This window comes from Myotis brandtii, unplaced genomic scaffold, assembly GCF_000412655.1.
Source record: "Myotis brandtii unplaced genomic scaffold, ASM41265v1 scaffold325, whole genome shotgun sequence".
Lineage (NCBI taxonomy): Eukaryota > Metazoa > Chordata > Mammalia > Chiroptera > Vespertilionidae > Myotis > Myotis brandtii.
In genome coordinates, this window is record NW_005362486.1 from 1,626,934 (window position 1) to 1,651,419 (window position 24,486).

A 24,486-nucleotide genomic window follows, 5' to 3' on the forward strand; every position below is an offset into this window, starting at 1 on the left:
GGGGCACTGAGCCGAGGAGGGGCTGTGGGAGAGCCACGGAGCTGCCTGAGAAAGGCGCCTGGATGGATGTGCCGCGCGCGCGCGGCCTCCACACACCCTCCCGGGAACAGTGAGCCCCAACAAAGGGTTCTCGGCCCTCTCCACGCGGTGAGCCTGCCCTCCTCACTGCTCACTCGGGAAAGTGAGGCAGGAAGAGGGAGGCCCACGCCCAGTGCGCAGGGGCCGAGTGCCCTGGCCCTAGCCTGCACCGGCCGCCCCCAGACTGTTCCCTCCGTACCCCTCTTTGGCACACCCTGTCTTGGCCTGGAGGCGGCTTCTCAGTTTCTGTTCCTTGGGGAAGGGGAAGGCGCCGGGCATCCTGTCTCCAGGGAAAACCACATCAGGCCCCTGACCCTAGTTCACTGGACCCAGACACCCCCCAATCAAGCCTGGGAACTGCCCAGGCTGAAAGCCTGGAATCACCTCCAGGACAATCCTCCCCTCCCCCCCCCAGCCCCCAAGACGGACGCTTGCATAGGTGAACAGTGTCTGCTGAGCCCCAAGTGTGAACAGCCCGGTGGGTGCTGAAGCCTCAGAGGCAGGTGTAAGACCCAGCCCCTGCCCCCCCGGAAGCTTGTCATCCAGCCGCAGAGCAGGCCCCCCCCTGCAGGCAGGGCAGGATGTGACTAAGTGTAAAGAGTGGTGACAGTGAAGGGATTCAGAGAAGTACCAGCTCAAGACTCGCTACAGCTGACACTGGAGGGCTTGACTGTTGAGAACATAACTCGGGAAGCTCTTAGAACGAACTGCTCAGGAGCAAAGAGCAAAAGGTGCGTGAAGAGTGGGCTTCCGGCTCTTCCACGGGACTGTTCCGTCCCAAGTCATAGCTTACAGGGTTTTTTTTTTCTTCCGTTCACCAATGTCTTAGTTATATTTAAACTAGAGGCCCGGTGCACGAATTCGTGCACAGGTGGGGGGGGCGTCCCTTGGCCTGACCTGTGATTGGGGCCCATTTTGGCCGGGCTGGTGGAGAGAGGGGGGATGGGTTATGGAAGATTGGCCAGCCGACTGGCTCCCCGATCGGGCAGATCCAATTGCGGGGGCTGGCCGGCTGCGGGGAGGGAACGTGGGAGGTTGGCCACCAGCCCCCCCTCATCTGGGCCAATTGGGGCTGGCTGGCCACGGGGAGGGACGGGGGGGGGGGGGGTTGGCCAGTCCCGGGAGGTTGGCTGTGGGAGCCAACTGATCACCAGGGGGCAGCTCCTGTGTTGAGTGTCTGCCCCCTGGTGGTCAGTGTGTGTCATAGCGACCGGTCATTCCGGTTGTTCGGTCGTAACAGTCGCTTAAACTTTTATATATATAGATGGTGCCTATGGCTGTTCCGTCCCAAGTCATAGGTTACATGGTGTGTTTTGTTTTTTTTTTTCATTTCACCATGTCTTCATTATGTTTGAATGGTGCCTTTGGCATTGTCAGTCAAGCATTCGTTCAACAAACATTTATTGCCTGTCAGCTCTAGGGGGCCTGGCACTAAGCAAAGTAGAAGGAACACAGTGGTGAAAGCCCTTGCCCTTGGCAGGTCCAGAGGAAGAGGAAGGTCCTCCCTGCTTCACAGGTGGGAAAACTGGCCCGAGCTGAACGGAAGGGATGGCCCCGCTTCTCGAGGCTGCCAACGCGGGGATGGACTAGATCTGAACAGTTTGCCGTTCTTGCCATGAACCACACAGGCGGCCAGGAAGTAGGACTGAAGGGCCAACTTTCGCTCCTGGAGACCTGACGCACAACTCTGCCTCTGTCACGAAATGGCTTTAGTTTTACTGGAGGAAACCAAGGGAAAGAACTGCTATTCGCAGGGATACTGTGGGTATTAAATTAGGCAATGGATATCAATTTGCCAGGAAAGTATAATGCGTTACAGAAGTGGGAGCTGTTGTTACGAAGGTGGGCCCCTCCCCTAACCAATGAGCTGTGTTTAGGTCTCTCCCTGCCCTCCACCCCTTCCCCCCCCACACACACAGAGGTTATCCAAGCCTGGTTAGTGGGTGCCCAGAAGCTAACTGTAATGCCGACTCCTCCCCTTAGCCACAATGTGCTTACTCATGATCTTCCCCTCCAGTTTCTTCATGGCACAGCCAGACACTGAGCGAGCTGCCTAGAATCCGTATCATCTGCGGTGCAGGAGGCAGGAATTCTGGTGCTGCTCCATCGCAGGCACCGGGTTCTGGAGCCCCACCCAGCCCCGTTGCATCCCTGTGGCCCGTTTGCACGACACCGTCAGCGCCTCAGCAAGAAGCACTGTGATGGGCCAGCCGGGCTTTGGCTCCTGGGGGCTGTTGCTCTCCGTGCCAGCTGTGCCAGGGCTGGGTCAAGACAACCTGAGCAGCAGCTGCCATGGTCCTCCATGAGCCACGCTGCCTCCATTGCCATTTCCTCTGCCCCTGTTTACCTCCCAGTCTGTCTCTGCTGTGGAGGAAGTGGCGGACACCTCCCTGCTGGGGTGGGAGCAGAGGAGGAGACAAAGTTGCAAGGTGCATGGGGAGGGCAGGTGCCTCTAGCGCCAGGAAGCCCTGGCCCTGCCCGGGGCAGGCAGTGGGTTTGGGTAGGAGGCCTGGAGCCATTTGACAAGGGTGCCTGGCAGGCTTTTGGCTCCCGTCCCTCACATGTGCCACGTTAGCATCCTGCCCACCAGCAGGAGGGAACGGCAAGATGCTGTTTGAGGAAGAAATAAACCCAATCCAGCATCTCAGACGCTTTTAAAAATAGCAACTCCGGGATGGTATTTCAGCTCCTATTTTTATCAGATTTGTATGGCCGGACCGTGGAGCCGCGCGGTTCCCAGGGTTCTCAATGGCAGGGACATCGCTGTTGTCGTCTTAGAAACCTGCCCGCTGGCCGGGGCCACAATGCATTCCAGGAAGCTTTAGGCTGGGAGCGATCCCAGAAGTCACGGCACCCAGCCCGCGTCTCTGTTCAGGGCCGCGATCCATTCAACACAGCGAGTTAGTTCGTGGCTTGCTTTTCGCCTTAACGTCTCTTGGTTGCCATGACTCCACAGCATAATCTAGGATTACACGGCCTTCTAGCCAGGAAGTGCTTTTTAATATCTAGCCCAGATATCGATGGTGACAGCCCTTCTGGCCTTTTTTCACGGCAGGAAAACAGCAACCAACATCTACCGTGCGATGACTATGTCCACAAAGTCCTCACATCTAAACCCCACAAAGCCTTGGGGATCAGCACGGCCACCACTCCTGGTTAGGAGCCCTTACGTAACTCGTCCAAGTTCATACTTGGGTGCGGTGCAGATCCTACGCCGGGACCATCAGCCCACATTGGCTCTCAAGCAGAGCGGGAAGGGGATGTTAAGGAATTGGTTAGTGAAGGGGACCGAGAAAGTTTTGCCTTTTGGGATATTGACTTTAAGCTGGTAATTAAGGAACAAAAGGCTCAGGAAGAACCTCTTTGATCCTCCCCGCTTTCCTGCCCAAGAGATGCAGATCAGAAAATCCTGCAGTCGGGAAGGAAGTCTTAGGATGTTCCTCTGAGCCTCATTTGATGTAAGTGTGATAAATGGGAAGGCTTGTGGGGGGCGGGGGGCGGCTGTGTCCCATTGTTTCTGACTTGCTAGGAGAGTTTGCCGGCCCAGTGCCTTTGTGCCTGCGCGCGTTCAGCTCTTCCTCAACAACCTGTCAACCTGTCAATCACCCATTCTCACTTCTGAAACCTAAGACCTCAAAAGGGGGCTTTTCTCCTTTGTCCAAAGTAGTCATAACCCAATGACGCCTCACTATCTTTGGAATTTTCATGCTTACATGAGTTCCCCAGGTGCATGTATTGAAATGTGATTTTCTCCTGTTAATCTGTCTAATTTGATTATTCGCCCAGCTAGAAGAATTTAGCAGGTGGGAAGGAAAGTACATATATACCCCATTAGCCTTCATGCTTACGTGAGTTCCCCAGGTGCATGTATTGAAATGTGATTTTCTCCTGTTAATCTGTCTAATTTGATTATTCGCCCAGCTAGAAGAATTTAGCAGGTGGGAAGGAAAGTACATATATACCCCATTAGCCTTGACTTTCATTTTTTCATCGTGATCTGGAAGGAAAAACTGGCCAGTGTTTTAACTGTCCTTGTGTGCCACACGCTAGAGGCTAGAGGCTAAATTCTGGTCCCAGCCATGCTGAGCCCAAGGCCCCTACCTGCTGGGCCTTTGCTGTGCTGGCCATTTGGCTGTCAAGTTTCTGCCTAGATGTTCAGGTTCTCTCAGAAGCTCCCAGAGCCCCCTCTGCTTTCTTCAAGGCACCCACCACTCTTGTAATTACTTTGTAATGAATGTCTCACTAAACTGTAAGGTCCATGTGAGTTCTATCTCCAGATTCTTGGTTGAAAAAAAAATGGGTGGGTGTTCAAACCTATTTATTGAATTAAAACACTTTAAACAGATTCAGCCCGTGCATAGCTTTTTTGTTTTGTGTGTTTTTTAAAATATATTTTTATTGATTTCAGAGAGGAAGGGAGAGGGAGAGATAGAAACATCAATGATGAAAGAGAATCACTGATTGGCTGCCTCCTACACACCCCACACTGGGGATTGAGCCCGCAACTGGGGCATGTACCCTGACCAGGAACCGAACCATGACCTCTAGGTTCATAGGTCAACGCTCAACCACTGAGCCATGCCAGCTGGGCCATGTTTAGTTTTGAACAGTGGTTAAAAGTCAATAGCTTTAGCCCTGGCCTGGTAGTTCAATTGGTTAGAGCATCGTCCTGATACACCAAGGTTGTAGGCACAATCACCAGTCAGGGCACATACAAGAATCAACCAATGAATGCATAAATAAGTGGAACAACAAATTACACTTCCTTCCCCCCTGCCCCCTAGAATCAATCAATAAAAATTTAAAAAACTAAACTTGGTAGCTTCAAGTTTAAATAGATTTCAAAATCTAGGGAGTGGGCCGGACTGGGGTGAAGGGGTCAGTGGGGGAAAATGGGAAACATCTGTAATACTTTCAACAATAAAGATTTTTTTTAAAAAAAGTAAAAAAGATACTACCAAGATTTTATGCCAATAAATTTGAAAATTTAAGTTAAAAAATAATAGAACAAATGTAGGTTTGGGTGAGGATATTTAAAACACAACAGCCCTTAATTATCACCATGTTCTTATTTTAAAAAGGACATTTTAACCTTATATATACATGTGTGGCTCAGTTGGTTGACACATTATCCCATATACCAGAAGGTGCTGGTTCGATTCAATACCCAGGTTGCGGGTTTGAACCCTAGTGGGGGCACATGTGGGAGGCAACTGGCTGATGTTTCTCTCCCGTTCTCTCCCTCTCCCAGTTATGAAGTAGCAACGAAAATAATTTTATGGTTGGGTCACAACATGAGGAACTGTATTTAAAGGGCCAGAAGGTTGAGAACCACTGATTTAGTCCTTCCTGCCTTGGCAGGTGTGGCTCAGTTGGTTGACACATTATCCCATATACCAGAAGGTGCTGGTTCGATTCAATACCCAGGTTGCGGGTTTGAACCCTAGTGGGGGCACATGTGGGAGGCAACTGGCTGATGTTTCTCTCCCGTTCTCTCCCTCTCCCTTCCTCTCTCTGAAATCAACAATAATTGTTTAAAAGTACACTTGAAGAAAAGACTTAGTCCTTCCTGAGAAGGAAGGGTTAGCAGACCTACATCAACCTATTCAGACACAAAACAGATTTATTACAATGTTTGGACATGGAAGTATTACAAGAGCAACATTTTCAAGCATTTTTCTGTGTGTCATTGTTTCTTGATTTCTCCGCGTGGGGATCTGTATTCCACAGAGACAGGCAGTGTGGAGCTGAAGTGCCCAACTCATTTCAAAATGTTATTTTCCTGTTCCATGAAGGAATGCTGACGAATACAGAACACTCAGCAATTTTTCTCAGTGAGGAAACTTTTGGGCAAACTGAGAGGAGCCAAGGGACAATAGCAATGGCTCCCTTCCTTCTCCAACCAAGCCAGGGGCAAATGCGCCCAGCACCGGGGGCTGACAGCCAGCGTGGAGGCCTCGGGCCTCATCTGGGGAGTGTGGCATCTGCCATTGCTCCAGCAGGGCAGGGACGCAGGGACGCAGGGACGCAGGCACGCACGTCGGAATCACGCAATCCAACACGCAGGGCCCTCTTTCCAGCACGGAGGACAGACACAGCACGCTGCCGGAGGGGCTGGTGGGCTGGTGAGCCGGGTGGGGCTCAGGAATCCGGGGTCCTGCTCAGGAAGCTCTCAGCGGGGGCAGGATGTTGGGTTTTGCTGAGTGGCATTGCAGCAAAGGAACGGTTTCGGGTGGTGACCTGGGCAAGCAGCTGTAATCTCAGACAGAGAGTCCGCAGGATCCATTTCACGGCCCGCCACACACCTGAGCCGCTGTTCATTGGAGTAAAAGCGAGTCTTCTTGTGGGCAGTGGCCCTGGCCACAGTGGGGTCCTGAGGCAGGAGGCTGGACTCCTGTCTTGTCCGGTGCAGTGTTCAGCCTGCAGGCTGCTCTGCCCTTGGCTCCAGGTTACTCCCATTGCGGGAGCTGGGGGTGGGGGTTGGGGGGAGTGGGGGGTGAGCCTGGCCCTCGGTGACAGCAGGCATAGTCCTGACACGTAAGACAAGCCCTGTCTCCCAGCACGATGGGGGCGGAGCCAGGCCTCCCGCTGGAACAGCCCTTACCCAGTCTTGTTCTGGGCTGTCCCACCTCCTGAGCCATGCTTCTGGGGGGGTCTCCCTGTTCCCATTGTCGCCCTGAGATTTAACGTGAATACATTTGAAGCTTCAGCCCAGGTAAGACTTGGTGCAGGTGTGATGGGTGGCGGAGTAAACCTGTGAAGGAGAGACGGACAGATCGGGCGGAGAGTCGAGCCTGGAGAGGCGGGATGCCTTCGCAGGGCGCCCATCCAGGGAGAGGAAGGCCCGGCCCCGGGGAGGCCCTGGCTGTCTTCCTCCGATTCAGGATGAGTTGCCCGGCAGGCTTTTCCAAGCAGACAACCTCTGTGTGAAGCCAGATGAGACCCTCCCTGAGAGGACTTGTTCTTTTAAGAAAACACTGCAAGGAGGGGCCTCAGGGCTGGCGTCCCCTCCACTCCTCCTCTCCAGACCGCCCCACGTGTCTTTTTCTTACACGTGAGAAAAGACAAGCCAGGTTCCCTTCCAAGCCGGCTGGTCCCACTGCTGTCATCTCCACCTGGTGGGGAACGCAGGTGCCCACCCCATCACACCTCCCCTCTAACGCAGCCCCCACGGCCTCCCCACCCTCAATGCCTTATTCCATTGACTGACCTGCTGGAGGTGCCCGGGGTACTGTCAGGATCCACACCTGACTCGCCCACATACCTGCTTTCAGTTTCCATGAGTTGTCTGTGTTTACCCTTGTGTTCACCTGTCTGCCCCACTAGCCAGAGGGCAGGAGCTGTGCCTTAGTCACCTTTGTGTTCCCAACCCTAGGACACTGTCTGGCTGAAGAGCCAATCAGCAAGTTTCGGTTTATGATAAAGCTTCATTATCACACCTGACGTAGCTGATTACATCGTGGATCCTCCTCCCCCCTCCCCTTCACACAATGCAGGCTCAGAACGCCGTGGGTCTTGCCCCATGTCAGGGGTCCATGTCGGCTCCAGAGAGACTTCTGACCATTTGCTCACCATCGCCAGCATCTAGGCCAGTGATGGCGAACCTATGACACGCGTGTCAGAGGTGACACGCGAACTCATTTTTTTTTGGTTGATTTTTCTTTGTTAAATGGCATTTAAATATATAAAATAAATATCAAAAATATAAATCTTTTTTATACTATGGTTGCAAATATAAAAAAATGTCTATGTGACACGGCACCAGAGTTAAGTTAGGGGTTTTCAGAATGCTGACACGCCGAGCTCAAAAGATTCGCCATCACTGATCTAGGCAGTGCCTCGATCATAGCACGTGCTCAATAAGCCTCAGATGAATGAATGAATGATGAATGAATGAATGAATGAATGGAGCTCGGCTCTGCATCCAGGTCTCCTGGTTCTCAGTCCAGGGGATGCAGAGTAAGAGCCACCCACTCCTCTGCCTTATGCTTCCCTCTTATCACTCAGCAAAGCCCAGCATCCCGTCTCCCAAGTGCTTCCCGAGCAAGACCCAGGATCTGTCAGCCACACCTCGAAACTAACACGTAGAGTGCAGAGTGCCGCGTGCGTTTAATTGTGCGCCTCCGTCGTGCATGCCGGTCCCTGCTCGCCTGGGGCAGTGGCAGGGGCCACCCTGCACGGCGAAGTCTCTGCTGGCTCCTTACAGGCCATCGGCCTGGAGTCCCTTCTGAAGTCCCTTCCTGGCCTCAAGATTCCACGACCAGGTCTCTGGTGCTGGCCACTCCTTGGACCCGAGCCCACGGGGGCCTTTGGGGCCACTGCACCCCTATCGCTTTGCCCTGCTGTACTGTTTCGTACTTGATCTTCTGGCTGCTTCTGCGAGTTTGTTTTGTCTTCCTGCCTAGATAATAAACTCAAGGCCAGGGACTCGCTGACCAAATAACAGAGACAAAGGCAGGCGTTCTGGGCTTGCATCACCCGATTCTTTTTGAAACCCTCCCACTTCCAGGCCGAGATCCTTCATCCTTGTCAACAAGCTTATCAGCAGGCGTGACTCACCCCTAGAGGGTGACCTCAATGCTGGGAATGAACAGAGGAAGCGCCATCAAAAATTGCTATAGATTATTTCCAGAAAGTTTGCATATTTGCCTCTTTGGGGGCACTCCCAGACATGTGGACCTGGAACACCATCAGGCAGGAAGGAGAGGACGTGGCAGCAGAATGGGGAGTGAGGACAGGGAGAGGCAGGCAGATTCAGGACTTGGAAACCGGCAAGGAGGGGTGTGCAGGATTTGGAGACGGGCGAGGGGGGTGTGCAGGATTTGGAGACAGGCCTGGCAGCCATCCAGGTCAGCTGAAGCCACCCCCCACCCAGTCCCCCCTCTTCATGGCCTCTCGTCTTAAGACCTCCTTCTGGGGTTCTGCCCACCCCACCTTCCTGCACTCCTGCCTCCTGGGCGGCACCACCAGTCCACACCAAATGCAACCAATACTTTATTCGTACGCTAGAAATAAGCCAGTACAAACCACAGTTAAAAAAATTAATTTGGTGCTAAAAAACCCCACCCCAGTCCCACATAACCGTTCTCTGGACCGTCCAGGAGCCTCAGCTTTTCTGGGCCTCCTGCAGGAGCCTGAGCAGGGGGTCATCCGCCCTGAGGGCAAAGGTGAGGGTGCGCCGCTGGTAGTGCTCCGGGTCTCGCTCCAGGTTCTCGATCACCTCTGCCAGCAGGTGGGCCCGCTCCACCCCCGAGCCGGGGGCCTCGAAGCCCAGGGCGGTGAAGTGCACGTGCAGGTGGTAGTAGGAGGGCAGGTAGTGCAGGTACACGCGGAGGCGGTCCCCCTTCACCTGGTACCGCTGTAGGATGGCTTCCTGGGGAGAAGGGAGTGGCGGGAAAGGGGTCACTGTGCTGCCCACGAAGCAGCACCAGCCCCTCCTCCTGCCCTAACCCCAGACTAGCCTCCGGACATCTAATAAACCCACACACAGCCCTCTGCCCACTGCGCACTGCAGGTCCCTGCCTTCCCTCTGTGGATTCAGAGCAGGCAGGTGACAGCCAAGCTGAGGCTCTTTCTTTAAAAAAAAAAAGAAAAAAAGATATTTTTATTGATTTCAGAGAGGAAGGGAGAAGGAGAGAGATATAGAAACATCAATGATGAGAGAGAATCATTGATTGGCTGCCTCCTGCACACCCCCTACTGGGGATGGAGCCCACAACCTGGGCAGTGCCCTTGACCGGAATCGAACCAGGGACCCTTCAGTCCGCAGGCCGACGCTCTATCCACTGAGCCAACCAGCAAGGGCCCCCACATGAAGGGACAGTGGCAGGATCAGGGCTCCCCACCCCACTTGGATAAACATTTGTTTCCTCACACGGCTCCTGTTGGAAATCTAGACAGTCCAGAGCCTAAGAACGGCCCCACAGACCCAGGCTGGGACGGTCTGTAAACACGAAAAGCACCAGGTGGGTGGGGGAAGCCTTGCCCCCTCAGCCTGCAGCAGAGTGGGGCTCGGCAATGGGCACAGCTGAGCGAGGGCCTTAGTGAGAGAACAAGGATGGGCCGGACGCGAACCTGACTTTGGCCCCTGCTCCCTCGGCCCCCACCTTGTGCATAGGTAGGGCTTCTTTCCTTTTTTAAAAAATTATTTTAGCCGAAACCGGTTTGGCTCAGTGGATAGAGTGTCGGCCTGTGGACTGAAAGGTCCCAGGTTCGATTCGGGTCAAGGGCATGTACCTGGGTTGCGGGCACATCCCCAGTGGGAGGTGTGCAGGAGGCAGACCAGTGGGAGGTGTGCAGGAGGCAGCTGATTGATGTTTCTCTCTCATCAATGTTTCTAACTCTCTATCTCTCTCCCTTCCTCTCTGTAAAAAATCAATAAAATATATATATTTTTTAAAAAATTATTTTATTTTCATAATAGGTCTTTAAAAAAAAATTGTTACCTGAGGACATGTTTATTGATTTTCAGTGGGAGGGGAAGGAGGAGGGAGGGAAGGAGGGAGAGGGGGCAGGGAGAGAGAGAAACATTGACGTGAGAAACATCTATAGGTTGCCTCCCATGTGCATCCCAACTCCGGCTGGGGATCAAACCTGCAACCTAGGTATGTGCCCTGACCAGGAATTGAACCCACAACCTTTCAGTGTAAGGGACAATGCTCCAACCAACTGAGCCACACTGGCCAGGGCAGAGGTAGGGCCTTTTGTATCAAACCCCTTTCCCGGAGTCTCCAAGGCTTAGAGTTAAGAGGAGATTCTGGTTTCCATTGTGGGCAAATCCCTAAGGAGGTCAGAGGTGAAGAGGAAAAAACTAGGGCCTCCGTGGGCTCGGGATGCACCCCAGAACGGCGTTCTGTATATGGCGCTCGGGCCAGGGATTGTGCAGCAAGTGAGGCCAGGCCAACCCCCAAAGGCTTCGTGGGATAAGCGGGGCAAGGCTGCAGAGCGCCAGCGCAGCTGAAGTGCTGGCCTAGCAGCTCCCCAGAAGGAAGACGCACTCTCTGCCACCCAGAGGCTGTTACAGGAGAAACGAGCCACTCCAACCAGACAGGCAGCCAGAGAGGTGTGACAGGGAGCTGGGGTCAGAGGTCAACAGAGAGAGGACCCAGCAGAGCCCTTCCTCCAAGTGATCCAAGCCTGGGAGCAACGCTGTGGAAGGAGCACCAGGACTGCAGGCCTGGGCACTGGTGTGTGTGTGTGTGTGTGTGTGTGTGTGTGTGTGTGAGAGAGTGTGTGTGAATGTGTGTGTGTGTGTGTTTGTGAATGTGTGTGTGTGTGGGAATGTGTGTGTGTGAATGTGAGTGTGTGTGTGAGAGAGTGTGTGTGTGTGTAGGGGACCTTCAAATGTTCCAAGTGGAAAAAAGGCCAAGAACAACCCCCCAGAATGGAGGCTTCAGAAGGATCCTACCCAGATAGACCCAGGGAGGTGAGGCCCAAGGTCAGCCAGCTGGCTTGGGTCAAAATGTCAGAACCAGGGCCACATCCCTGGATTCTAGTCTCTCTTCCCCCATCTTCCCTCCCCTCGGGGCTCCTCTCAGCACCCCTTAATTTCATTCGACTCAATAGTCACCCCACATAGACGGTATCCCAAATCTCAGGAGTTAGAGAATACAGTCTCGGCCCACAGGCTAGAGTAGAGGCGCTTCCTGCATTCACACGCCAGAGCCATCGATCCAGCTACAAGAAACACGGCTGTATGGTGTGGCTGTCACAGCCAGACTGGCAATCCTGGGCGGGGCGGGTGCCCAGACGGGACCTGCTGGAGAAGGCAGGGCGCTGAAGTGTGAAGTTAAGAGGAGGAGGGTGGGGCAGGACAGGCGGCAGGGCCTGGAAAGAGCCTGTGCGTAGCCCACACTGACTCTGAGAAAGAAGCCCCCGTGGCAGACACCCTCCTGGGAAGGGCGAGGAAGTGTACAGGGAACACACTGAAAGCAGATGGTAATTCCTCTGGGCTTCGATGTGTTGCCAGGGCAACTCACCTGCCCCTCCCGGAGGATGTTCCTGAGCAGCGGCAGGTGCTCCGCGGTGAGGTCCCGAAGCGACCTGATGCCCCGGCGGTGGCAGATGGCGATCAGGTACAGGTCATCCAGCTGCAGAGAGCAGGAGTACAGCAGGCTCAGCGGGCGACAGAGCCGGGGAGGCGCCAATCCTGGAATTCCCCAGCGAAGCCAGCAGGCGCCCACCCCCAGGCCTGCAGTGCCAGCCACAGCCCGCCCCAGGGACCCCACAGCAGGACTGGGGAGCGATGTGGGAGTCCACGTGCCCAGGGAGTGGATGGTCTAAGGAACGGAACTTCTGCCCATTCCTCCTGCAAAGGAAGACCCTAAACTCAGAGCTGACGGGGCTCAAGTGCCAAGGACAACGCTTCCCTGCAGGAGTTCAGGGTCTAATCGCATGGACACAAGTAACTACTCAGACATGAGGTGAGAGAAGTACAGGAAGAAGGAAGACCGGCGAGGGCCATCTGGAGAGGCTTCCTGGAGGAGGCGGCGGGGATCTGGGTCTTGAAGAGGTAGGTTTACAGGAGGGGCACTCAGGGAGAGGGGACAGTGAGAGCAAAGGCTCGGAGGCAGGAGAGCACAGTGCTATGGGCAGAGTAAACAACCCAATCTGTCCGGACTCAAAGGGAGCCAGGACCAGCTCGGCAGGGGCACCACCAGAGCCGCACTAACCTTCTCCTCCCTTCCCCTACCTCCCGGCCCCGGCAGCCCTTCCCACTGTCCTTCCTGAAAACAGCACCTGGCCACAACCTGGAGGTCACAACACTGCAAAGAACCAAAGGAGGGAGTGGCGGGAAAGGGGTCACTGTGGGGGCTTAACTCTAAGAGTTAAGAGGAGATTCTGGTTTCCATTGTGGGCAAATCCCTAAGGAGGTCAGAGGTGAAGAGGAAAAAACTAGGGCCTCCGTGGGCTCGGGATGCACCCCAGAACGGCGTTCTGTATATGGCGCTCAGGGAGAGGGGACAGTGAGAGCAAAGGCTCGGAGGCAGGAGAGCACAGTGCTATGGGCAGAGTAAACAACCCAATCTGTCCGGACTCAAAGGGAGCCAGGACCAGCTCGGCAGGGGCCCAGTGAGTGGATGGTCTAAGGAACGGACAAGATGGTGCCCAGGACAGAAATGAACTCCTCTGGCCCAGAATCCGTCCCCACCACGCCCCGCTCGCCCAAACCCTGGCCTTGGCTGGCGATCGCGTCCCGTGCGTGCGTGTGAGGCAGGCCCAGACTCCAGGGCTCGGGGGGAGGCCTGGGGCAGCTCCAGCAGCACTCAGCCCTGCGTCTAAGATGCCAGATTCCTCAACGAGATGAGACAGTCTGGGGACCCGACCAAACCCCGCAGGGCCCCGAGTTAAAAAGTGAGAATGAGACTTTCCAGACGGCACCTGATGGCCAGCGGTGCCTCTTGCTGCCAGCAGTCCCTTCCTGCCCCAGACGCTCTCCTCTGCCAGGGCCCCCAGAGCTGGGCTCCCTGCCCCAGGCCTGCTACACACGGGCCCATGGGAGCCTCTGGCAGATGACAGAGCCGTGCCAACCAGCCTCCCTTGCCCACAAGTCCCTTCGGTGCTCCCCCTTTTCACGATATGCGTCCAGGACATTTACTCTCTCACGAGGTAGAGGCCCCAGGAGAAGCCAGGGGAAAAACTGCTTGAACTCGGGGCACGGGTGTGTGTCTGCGGGTGTCTTCAGTTGTTCCATGTGTCACTATCACAGGACTTCCAAATAGTAGTAGCCTTTGTTTTAGATGCCGTCTGCTGGCCGTCCAAACAGGACCTTCAGTCGCACCCACTGCTCCCTGACGGGGACTGAGGCATGCAGCCTGGTGCTGGGTGTCAGCTCACGGCTGGGTGTGGAAGGGAAAAAAGCCACTCTCTGATATCAGACATTACTTCAGATTTTCTGCAGCCAAAGGGCCTCTGGCTCAGAGAAATTCTCTGAAAAAGCTAGACAAGGGGCCGGCAAGGGTCTCAGATTGGCACCCCAGAAGGTGGCCCAGAAGTCAGTCTTCACACCATCAATCTCGTTTTATAAGGGAGGACAGTGGACTCGGAGTAGCAGCTTCCTGGCTCGGGCTGAGGGGTGAGAATGCGATTGGCTGGAGCTTCAGAGGGAGTCATCCCTCCACCCCTGGGTGACCCAGAAGGGCAGTGTCCTGTGCTGAGATCCTTAGACCAGAGAACCTAAGTCCCATGACCTGAAAGGGCATGTGTGTCTCCATAAACACACACACATGCTCATACATACAACAGGGAAAGGCTCTCTGGAAGGACAAAGAAATGATCTCTTCTGGGGAAGGGAAGTGGAGGCATGTGGGGTGACGACCTTACTCTCCCTGCACACCTTGGTATGTGCACCTTCACCCTGTGCATGTATGAACCAGACCTACAGAAAAAAAACAAATAAAATACGCAGGCGATCCCTTAGGACAGCGGTTCTCAACCTGTGGGTCGAAACCCCTTTGGCGGTCGAACGACCCTTTCACAGGGGTCGCCTAAGACCATCCTGCATATCAGATATTTACATTACGATTCATAACAGTAGCAACATTACTGTTATGACGTAGCAACGAAAATAATTTTATGGTGGGGTCACAACATGAGGAACTGTATTTAAAGGGCCAGAAGGTTGAGAACCACTGCCTTAAGAGAACTGAGGAAGGGATATGTAACCTCCAGAAAGGCAGAGGTCTGGCACACATTAGGGGCATGGCAGGTATTCGTGGCATGGATGGATGGATGGACAATGGACATATGGACGAAGAGTCTTGCTAATTAATCCCGAGTCATCAGCTGGGGGCTACATAAATACAGGGTATCCCCCCCAAAATGTACACACAGCTGAGCCCTATTACATTTTGAGAATGAAATGTATTTTAATACACTTAGTGTAATGTAATAAACACTGGCTTCATAATTATTTGAAGTGCGTACACATTTTTGGGGACACCCTGTATGTAAAGACATCCTCCTGGGAGAAAGAGCAGCAGGAGGTGCCAGGTGAGCAGAAAGCCTCCCCGAAGAAAACGCAGGTGCGCTGCTCTCCTCCACCCCTGCCTAGGGAGGAGGAGGTGACGTCCAGCCGCCGTCTCCCTGCTGGAGACACTGCCTAATTGTCAGGTTCTGTCGTCGGGCAAGGATCTGAGACAGTGACATATGGCATTACCAAGAGACCGTGCTAATTAAGCAAAGGTTAAGAACAATGGCACCTATATTACCATCAAGGAAAGTCTGACTTAAAAAAAAATTTAAAGAAAGGAAGGCAGGGGGAGGGAGGGGAAGAGGGAGGAAGGGAGAGAAAGAGAAAGAGAGAGAAAGCTCAGTTGCCTCCCACATGCACCCCAACCAGAGATCAAAATCTGGGTATTTGCCATGACCTTGAACCAGTGACCTTTTGGTGCACTGGATGACGCTCACCCAACTGAGCCCCATGGGCCAGGGCAAAAGCCTGACATTCAGCTTGCCCATTCTCGATCGCTGAGGACCAGTCCAGACCTGCGGCTGGATGCCAGTGCAGCTCCTGAAGCCTCTCTGTCTTAAAGGAACAGAGGCAGGACGCCTGCCGGCACCAGGTCAGAGGACCCTGATTTGCCTTCTCAGTGCCGTGGGCTTCTAGAATGGAGACGCACAAGTCGGTCTCCTGCTGTCCCTCAGGCTACCACCGCTGCAATCACAAGCTTGGATCTTGTGAGTCTGGAGTTCCTCCCACCCCACTCCCACCTCCCGTGACCAGGCTGCAATCCAGGACCTCCAGGCACAGGGCTGCTGGGGGCAGACAGGGTTTGCACAGGGCATCGCCCACAGCTGCCACCAGCATCCCCAGGGCCTGTCCCAGCTCCCCCAACATCTCCAGGGCCAGTCCTGGCTTCCTCTGTGGAGGCTTGAGGCGGGGCTCAGCTGCAGGGGAGGGGAGGTTGGGGGCCGCCTCTCTCACTACTGCACCCCACATCTTGCCTAGCTCTCCAACTCCTGGAAACTCCCTTCATTTCCTACCACCCCGAGCCACATTCAGGAAGCCCCACAGCGCTGGTAAGGCAGCTGGCGCTCACGAGCCTATGCGCCTGAGCCGAGAGGCTGGCCCGGTGCCCAGCCACGGGCTCCCAGCCCCCATATCTGGCATTGAAGGGGGCACGGCAGGTACGGAAATCACCTGATCAAAGCCAAGCAGACTGCCGGTGAGCCCAGTAAGGACCCAAAGGCCCCAAGAGCCGGCTGAGCAGGCCGGGGCTGAGAGAAGGGAGAGGCGTCCCGGGCGAGGCGGGCAGGGCCCACCCTCCCGGAGGATGCCTCTGCAGGTCCCATGACTGCCAGAGCAGCGCAGAAACCAGAAGGACCCACCCAAAAGCAGAACGGAAACCCAAGCTGGAATCTCAGAGTCCAGTTAGAGGAGGGGGGCATCTATCTACTCCCCACTTCCTACTCGGTGATTCCGCCTCTGGCCTCCATGGCCTTCTCCTGGCCCGACCTGCTGCAGGCTGCATCCGGCCCCATGCAGGCGGTGGCGGGAAGCGTACCCCCTGTAGGCCGCTGTCTGCTGTTCTTTAGCAGGGCATGTATGCCCACCCAGGGGGATGGTACACTGTGACTGCAGTGGGCAGGTACAGGGGAGTGAAGGTGGGAGGAGAGAAGGTAGAGAGACAGAGAGGCTACAGAGAACTGGGAGGGACAGAGAGAAGGTGGCTCCCCCGGAAGCCTGTTCCTTAGTGGGTGGAGCAGCAGCAGGCACATGGAGACCAGGGAGGAGGAGCTGCCGGGACCTCCTCGGTAACTAGGGAAGTGCAGGGGAAGCCACAGGTTGTTCGCCGTGACTGCTGCCTGTCACTAATTCAGACCATGGGCCGGCCTAGGTCTGCTGGTGTCTAGGGAGATGAAGGAAAGCAAACAGTCCAGCACAGGGCTCCAGAAAGTGAGAGTGGCCACCCAAGCCACTTGGCTGGTTAAGGAGCAGCCCGGGTGGTTATACAAACATCGCCTCATCCCCGCCTCCCCCTCCCCACCAACCACACACAGACCCAGTGGGGGTGGGGGCTGGAGGAGACAGAAAGGGCGTTAAAGTGCCCGCTGAAGCATAAACACTCTGTATGACAGGTATGCATTAGCGTGCAGAGCTCAGACCTCTCCGCTGGTTAAGGACAATCTGCTTAGAGAGTGCGAGACCAATGGGGGAAAGAAGTGGCTTAAGGTAGGATTACGGTGGGTCATTGACCCGACCCGGAGCAGGACACTGAGAGCAGAGAACCCAGCAGGAAATCTCTTACCTGCTGTTGGTTCCACTTGAGGTCGGGGATGAGGACAAAGCCGTCAGCGGGATCTGGGTTCTCAAAAACAATCCGGTCGGCTTCCGCCTTCTTGTCAAGAATGTTGTACACCCACTGGTGGCAGAGGGAGAGAGGGTGCCTATCCCGTCACCACCCCAGGCTGGGCTAGGAAGCTCTCTGGCCCCTCCCGGAAGGACAGCCACTGAGCTCAGGGCATCCACCTCAGGCTGCCCTGTCCCATTGCTGACACTCGGTCACCAGCCATCCCCACAAGGCCCCGGCCGTGCAGAGGGCGCTGGCTCTTTAGGCTCCTGCTGGTCAGCAGTGTGCATACACTCTGCTGTGGCCACACAGGCCCGGTCCTCATCCACCCTCCACTGCCCACAGAACCAGGGGAGATCGTCTCCACGGGCCCCTCCCACATTACTCAGGACACAGCAAATGATCAGGTTGGGGTTCCCTCTGCACAGGAAGCTGGCTCCATGCCAGGGCAGATTCTAGATAAAGTGTGGGATCCTCAGGGCGGCCGCCCCACTGGGATTCTCAGAGTAGCTGCCCACCTGGTGCCACAGCAGTCTCTGCTGACATGGCTCCTATGTAACAAAGCATTCCTGCCCCAGCCAGTGTGGCTCAGTGGTTGAGTATTGACCTATGAACTAGGAGGTCACGGTTCGATTCTCGGTGGGGGCACATGCCCGGGTTTTGAGCTCAATCCCCAGTGCGGGGCATGCAGGAGGCAGCTGATCAATGATTCTCTTGTCTACCCAGGGTTCTGGCCTCCCACACCTCTTAGATCTGCTGCTGCTGAGTCTTAGGGAGCCCTTCCTTGGGTAGTGTGGATCCCAAGGACATCAGTTTACAATCAAGGTCCTAATGGCCTCTCTGAAGAAGCCTCCTGCAAGCAGGTTAAGGTAAGGCCCCTGTTCTCCAGGGCTCAACCCCCAGACCACAGACCTCAGCGTTTCTCCACTTCCCCTAGCTCTGAGCACTCTTTACAAAAGAGACTTCCTCCTAGGACCATGAACTCCATGCCAGAAAGCCTAGAGAACCCTGCTGGAAAGCCAGACAGAGGCAGCGCTGGGCTCACAATGCTGCCCCTGCGCCTGTCACCACGGCCTCCATGCTCACGCAGGGGTGAAACGGGGGGCAAGGGCACTGATACCAACACCCGTGGAGGGCTCCTCTGCCCACTTCCAGAAGTGCGGACACAGCAGCTTAGGGTCTGCACACCTCATCCCAGGAGTCTGCATCCTTGGCTGTCAGCTCCTGGCCAGCACAGCCAAGGTCAAGTGCAGCTTTCTGGGCTGGAGAGCCAGGAGCAGAGGGGCCTGCCGGGGACTAGCTGGGCCTCCCAGGCTCCTGGTAGAACCCACACCAGGTCACAGGTAGGCCACCCACTGGAGAGAAAAAAGGCCGCACTCCCCGAGAAGAGCCTGGCCGCCCACTCCCTGGGAGAGGTCTGGAGGGTGAAGAGGACCGAACTTCTGCCTTTGGGGAACTGACTTTTAACCTGTGAATTTAGAAACAAGTCTCAGAAAGAAACTTTGACCCTCCCCCCTTTCCTGCCTAAGAGATGCAGAGAGTGGCACCTACTCCAGGGCTGGAATCTCGGGACGTTCACCTTAGCAGCCTGATTTGAACTGAGTTTGGTAGGTGGAGGCAACCAGCCTGACTGGGGAAAGGGAAGGAGGATGAGAACAGAGATGGTGCTGACCTCCGGGCAAGACTGACACGGGTGCGAGGATGGAGCGGCGACACCAGGCGGGCGGTGAGGAGCGCAGTCTTACGCCATGCCGGGCCCTGCTCCAGTGCCTCCCGGGGCTGTCCTCGCAGCAATCCTGGAAATGTGGGGGCTGTGAGCACCCCATTTTGCAGGTAAGGGAAAGGCAGGGAAAGGAAGTTCACACGGTTCTAAGCCAGAGCCTGGTCTCGGAGCCCGCGCTCCAGGCTGCGTGGGAAAGGCCTCTGGGAGAGCGGGAGGGACCTCAATCCACGCGTCTCAGCCAGGACCCGAGATGAGAAAGGGAGGAGAACCAGGGAACAGGATTCCCACATCCCGAGGGGCTATGCATGGGGAGTAGCCACCCTCTGAAAGCAAGGCAGGGAGACGGCCACCCGACGATGAGGGCCTATGAGCAGCACGGAAATGCACCTGGCATGGGCTAAGCAGTGACACTGGCCACCCCGTCCAGACCCTCTCCTCCCTTGGGCATCCTGCTTCCTCTTCAAACTCCTGCTTCTCTGCTCAGCGCCTGCTGGCCCCCTCCTCTGGCCCCCCTTCACCTGCAGGCATCTCAGCTCTGCACTGTCCCGTCCTGTTCCCCAGAACTGTCCCTGTGCGTGCATAATGGCAGCTGCCACTCTAGCTCCCTTTCTGCGCTGGAAAGAGCAGCAGGCCCGTGATACGTGGCACCTCTCTCCATTTCCACCGGGACTGGGTCATGTTCCGACAGGAAACAGGGCTTCCGAAGTGAAGGAGTGTCCCGCCGGGCAGAGCCCAGACCCAGCCGATGCTGAAGCCTCGCTCAGTGACTCAGCATCGGCTTCAGCCTGAGCATCTCTCCTGCGCTGAGTCACACATCCCACTGCCCTTTTCCCGGGCATTTTCACTAGAAGTTCCAGGCACCAAATGTGAGGCGCCTAACAGAGTAGTCAGCTAAGAGCAGCGAGGCTGGGGCCAGGCCACCTGGCTTAGAGTGCCCGTCTCCGAAGGGATGTTGTGGAGACTTTTTGCGGTGATGCACGGAAGTTGCTTAGAACAGTTCGGGCAGCATGTGAGGACTGAACACACCGTCGTCCACATGAACCCTCTCTGCTGTCCACGTCCCCCATCCTGGTGAACAGTCCTACTATCTGTCCCCTCATCGCTCAGGTGGGACCTGGAGCCACCCCAGGCTCTGCCCTCAGTTCTCCACATCACCCAGTTCCTACGCCTTCCCTCTCCAGTCGCTACCGCAGCCTTCCCCGCTGCCTCGGCCTCGTCTGACCCATGCTGGCCTCTGGTCCTCCTGCTCCCCCCTCACCACACTCACCTCACCCGTGATTAAACTGCTCAGGGGACCCTCCCTGGCTATGGCAAGCGTTCTCAAATCTGATGAGCAGCAGAAACAGAGATCTTTTAAAACATAGATTTCCCAGCTCCACGCCCTGAACGTTCTGGTTCAGCAGATATGGTCTAGGTTCTGTATTTTTAAAAATCTCACCAGGCCGCCCTGATGATGAGCAAGGTGTGGGAACTCCTGGAAAGAGTGCCTCCCTCCCGCCCCTGCTGGCCTTCTTGTGTTGTCCCCTAGGACCCAGCTGGAGGGTCCCTCTGTGAAGCCCCCACTGTCTGAGCTGATCACTCCCCCTGTGTCACCACTGCACCTCACATATAAACCACCGAAGTGCTGGTCATCATATGGTCAGACCACATGTCCCTCTTCCCATCAGACACAGGGGACTTGTAGTGTTCACCTTGGTGACCCTCCCGAGCCAAGCACAGGGCCTAGCACAGGGCAGATGCTCAATAAATACGATGACTGTCGCCGTTGAGCTTAGTGCTGGTGAACTTGCTAGAAATAGCCAAGAAACAATACACAAATGCTCGTGTCAAACAGAAGTCGGTGGAGCAGTGGAATTTTGTTGTGTTATTCTCCAAAAGGATCTGAATAATGGTGCATAAGAAGGTACATATGACTCACACGACTGTATTAAGGGTTTCCTCTCTTGAATCCCAGGGGTGTGCAACCAGCACATAGAACATATATCCCAGGAGATCCCTCTAGGATCCTGACAGCAGAAGCTACCCAGGAAGATGGAGCATCTCTTTTCCACTTAGAAGGCAGAGCAAGTGCTGGGACTTAAATTAAAACATCAAGCCAGCGTGAGCCCGAGGAACCTGGTACAAACACGGCACAGGGAACCGTGGCTGACAGCCAGGTTGGGAGAGGGCTGTGGGCACACAGGGCCTCCCGCCCCGCCTGCCGACCCTCCTCTCCGTCCTCCTCCTGCGTACATCCCCCTGCACTGCCCCTACGGCCAGGACACCACGTCTCTGGCCCTGGGAGAAATGGCTGTGAGTTTCCCGTATTGGAAGACCCTCCAGCTCTGTAACCTGAACCTTGGAGAGTGGGTGAGACATGCTCAGAGAGAACAAGGGTGAGTGATGAAGACATGGAGACAGGCAGTGAGTGAGCAGGAAAACAACTCATCCGTCATACTTAACGCAGAGCATTCACTCGGGGCCAATTCCAGGCAGACGTGCCGGTTGGCGTTGGGTCCACGCCAAGGAGAAATCGGGATCTCTCAGCTAAATGGCCTTGCATCTGGTCCAGTCGCCTAAGACACTCAGAAACGCCGCCAGCCCCAGGGCGAAAGGCCTGCACGAAGCGCCCAGGGACAGCGGGTCTGCCCTCTGCGGAATGAACACGAGGGAGAACTGGCCACGGGGAAGTTCTTTACTCTGAGATTCGGCTTTTGGAGGCTGGTTTGCTCAAAACCAGGAATAAAAGTCTGGACTGGGGTGGGCCCAATGAGGCATCGGTCTTTGCCCATTCACGGATACCTGGGGAGGGCGCAGCCACTCAGACTGCATCAGGGCTGCTGCCGAGGAGGCACAGATTCTCCAATGGACTAGGCTGGGACCCCAGGGAGCCTGAGGGGCATGCCAGGACCAGGCTCCATTCCCTATCAATGACTATCCTCCGGAAAACAGTGGCCACCTCACTGTAGGACTTTTTATGCCACTTCTTTTTTTTTTTTCCCAAGACTTTATTTATTTTGGGGCAAATATATTTTTATTGATTTTAGAGAGGAAGGGAAACATCAATAATGAGAGAGGATCACTGACCACCTGCCTCCTCAACGCCCCCTATTGGGGATCGAGCCAGAAACCCGGGCATGTGCCCCGACCGGGAATCGAACCCTGACCTCCTGGTTCATAGGTCAACGCTCAATCACTGAGCCATACCGGCCGGGCCTATGCCACTTTCCTGCTGACTCGTCTCCACAGCACTGGTGACTGTGCACCTCCTGTGGTCATTTACATCCCTGCATGCTGTCTACTGCGCGAGGACGTAAGCTCAGGGAGGCAGGGAGCCCACAGCCTGTGTTGTGGACCAGCGCTGGCTCCTGGTAAGACCTCGGCAAATGCCTGAGAAAGATGCACTAGCCCCTGGGACAGCGCTCCATGCCTGACCCCCTGGGCCAGTCCAAGTCACCTGGATGCTGAGGCTCTGGGACTCCAGGTGGGGTAAGGTGACGTTCTTGTAATCACCTCCTGTCTCTCGAACCAGGTGGAGGTCCTGGCGCAGGTACTTCTGCAGGTGCTTCTCTGTGGCTGGGTAAACCACGGTTGTCTTTACATCTGCAATGACACAACACGGCCCGGATTGCACAGTTAGGCCCCCTCTGCACAGCTGTGCCACACTCTGGTCCCCACCACAGCAAGGAGACGACTTCTGCCGCCTCTGAGGACCTAGTCACCTGTGATCCACTCCCACAGGGGCCTTGTGCCACTAAATCCATAAGCTGGGCCACACTTAGAATCTGGGAAACTCATCACCTACTCCTCAGCCTTCCCCTCTGCTCACATACCAATTCCTAGGTATGTGGGTTTCTGGACCCGAAGCTGAAAATCTGGTTTAAAGCCAAGCAGTCCTTTTAACGCCCAGCAGTACGGGACAGCACAGTGATCAAAGGCACGGGCCCAGAAGCTGACAGAATTCAAGTCCTGGCTGTCCTGCTCCTTCCTGGGGACCCGGATGCCAGTCCGGTTACTTAACCTCTCCCATGCCCCTACGTCCCCATCTGCCACCTAAGAACAATAGCTCCTGTGTCCTAGGATTGGGATGATTAAGCAAGTTAATACCAGTGAAGCACTTAGAACAATGTCTGACACACAGTCAATATTTACTCTGGCTACTTTGTTTATTTTCTTTTTTTAGAGAGGGGAGGGAGAGGGACAGAGGGAGAGAGGGAAGAAGGAAGAGAGAGAGAGAGAGAGAGAGAGAGAGAGATAGATAGATAGATAGATAGATATGAGAGAGTTATAGTGAATGGCTACCTCTCATATGTGCCCTGACTGGGAATAAAACCCTCAACCTTCCAGTGCACAGGGCGACGCTCCCACCAGCGGAGCCCCGCTGGCCAGGGCATGCTGGCTGTCTTTAATCCTGGTTTCTCGACCTGGATGCCACCACCATTCTGGCCTCTCTGATTCTCTGCTGTGGCTCTCTGTGCACTGCAGGGTGGTTAGCTAGTCAAACGAAAACTCTCTCCACTGTGACGACCAAGCATGTCTCCAGGCGTTGCCCAATGTCCCCAGACAGAACTGCCCCAGCTGAGAACCCCGTTTTCCCCCGGAAGGAAGGGTGTCGTTTTTCTGAAGACTCTAGCCTAGGGTCCTGGTCCAGGATCACCTGGTTTGGGTGAAGTCCCTTTATCTCTAATAACGTCTGCTACAACTGTTGTCACTACTCTAACATTTACACAGGGGTGGGCAAAAGTAGGTGTATAGTGGATTCTTATATTATTTATGAATTATTGTTACTTATTTTTATTATTTGTCTTTTTCCATACAAACAGCTGTAAACCTACCTTTGCCCACCCCTGTATATGGCGATGTTAGGGGCAGGAAAGGACAACGGGGTTTAACTTCTGTGGGCTGTTTCTCAAAAGGCCTGCGGCCTCCCTGACCCTTACTCTAGGTTCAGAGGTGCCCGTCCAAGGACGCAGAGCGGAGGAGCCCTGCAGGCACACTGAACACTCCAGCAAACTCTCACTCGCCTGCACACCTAGGACCCAGCTTCCTCTCACACTTGGTCAGAGGACGGTGGTGATTTTGACCCCCATCTCACAGGGGAGTGGAAGCGCTGATGGGATCCCAGACGAACCCCCCGTCACACTGGGAGGTGTGGCAGAGCAAGCTGGAACCTGGCCCTCCCTCCCTACAGTCAGTGCTGTAGCCTGTACTGTCTGAAACCTGCTGAAAGCCTACTACTGTCTTCCAACAGCCCAGGGGGGTGTCCGCAGCGCTACACCAAGCACATGACCTCTGGTGAGGATCAAAGGCCCCTATTGCGTCAGCTCGACGCTGGAGAAGTAAGGCACAGACACACGGGACCCGAGCTGGCTCATGGCTCTCCGCTTACTGGTCATGCCACTGGCTGGGTGTGTT

General features: G+C 55.2%; 1 protein-coding gene and 1 long non-coding RNA gene across 4 annotated transcripts in view; one reads left to right on the top strand and one right to left on the bottom strand.

Moving 5' to 3' along the window:
• The first annotated feature begins 704 nt into the window (after positions 1 to 704).
• LOC106726864 lies at positions 705 to 4,345 on the top strand. The gene is made up of 3 exons (XR_001362989.1): positions 705 to 809; positions 1,559 to 3,804; positions 3,940 to 4,345. It is a non-coding gene; the product is annotated as an uncharacterized LOC106726864 (long non-coding RNA).
• A 4,714-nt stretch (positions 4,346 to 9,059) lies between these two features.
• Positions 9,060 to 24,486, bottom strand: part of DCPS (decapping enzyme, scavenger) — a 34,568-nt gene continuing 19,141 nt past the window's right edge. For 2 of the 3 annotated variants that reach the window (XM_014543412.1, XM_014543413.1), the window contains 5 exons: positions 22,529 to 22,674; positions 17,328 to 17,441; positions 12,057 to 12,167; positions 9,563 to 9,652; positions 9,060 to 9,451 (listed from right to left, as the gene is read on the bottom strand). In XM_014543412.1, coding sequence (XP_014398898.1) covers positions 9,185 to 9,451; positions 9,563 to 9,652; positions 12,057 to 12,167; positions 17,328 to 17,441; positions 22,529 to 22,674 — 728 coding nt within the window. In that variant the 3' untranslated portion in view covers positions 9,060 to 9,184. The remainder of the gene's footprint in view (positions 9,452 to 9,562; positions 9,653 to 12,056; positions 12,168 to 17,327; positions 17,442 to 22,528; positions 22,675 to 24,486) is intronic. The other variant, XM_005870882.2, reaches the window with a different exon arrangement.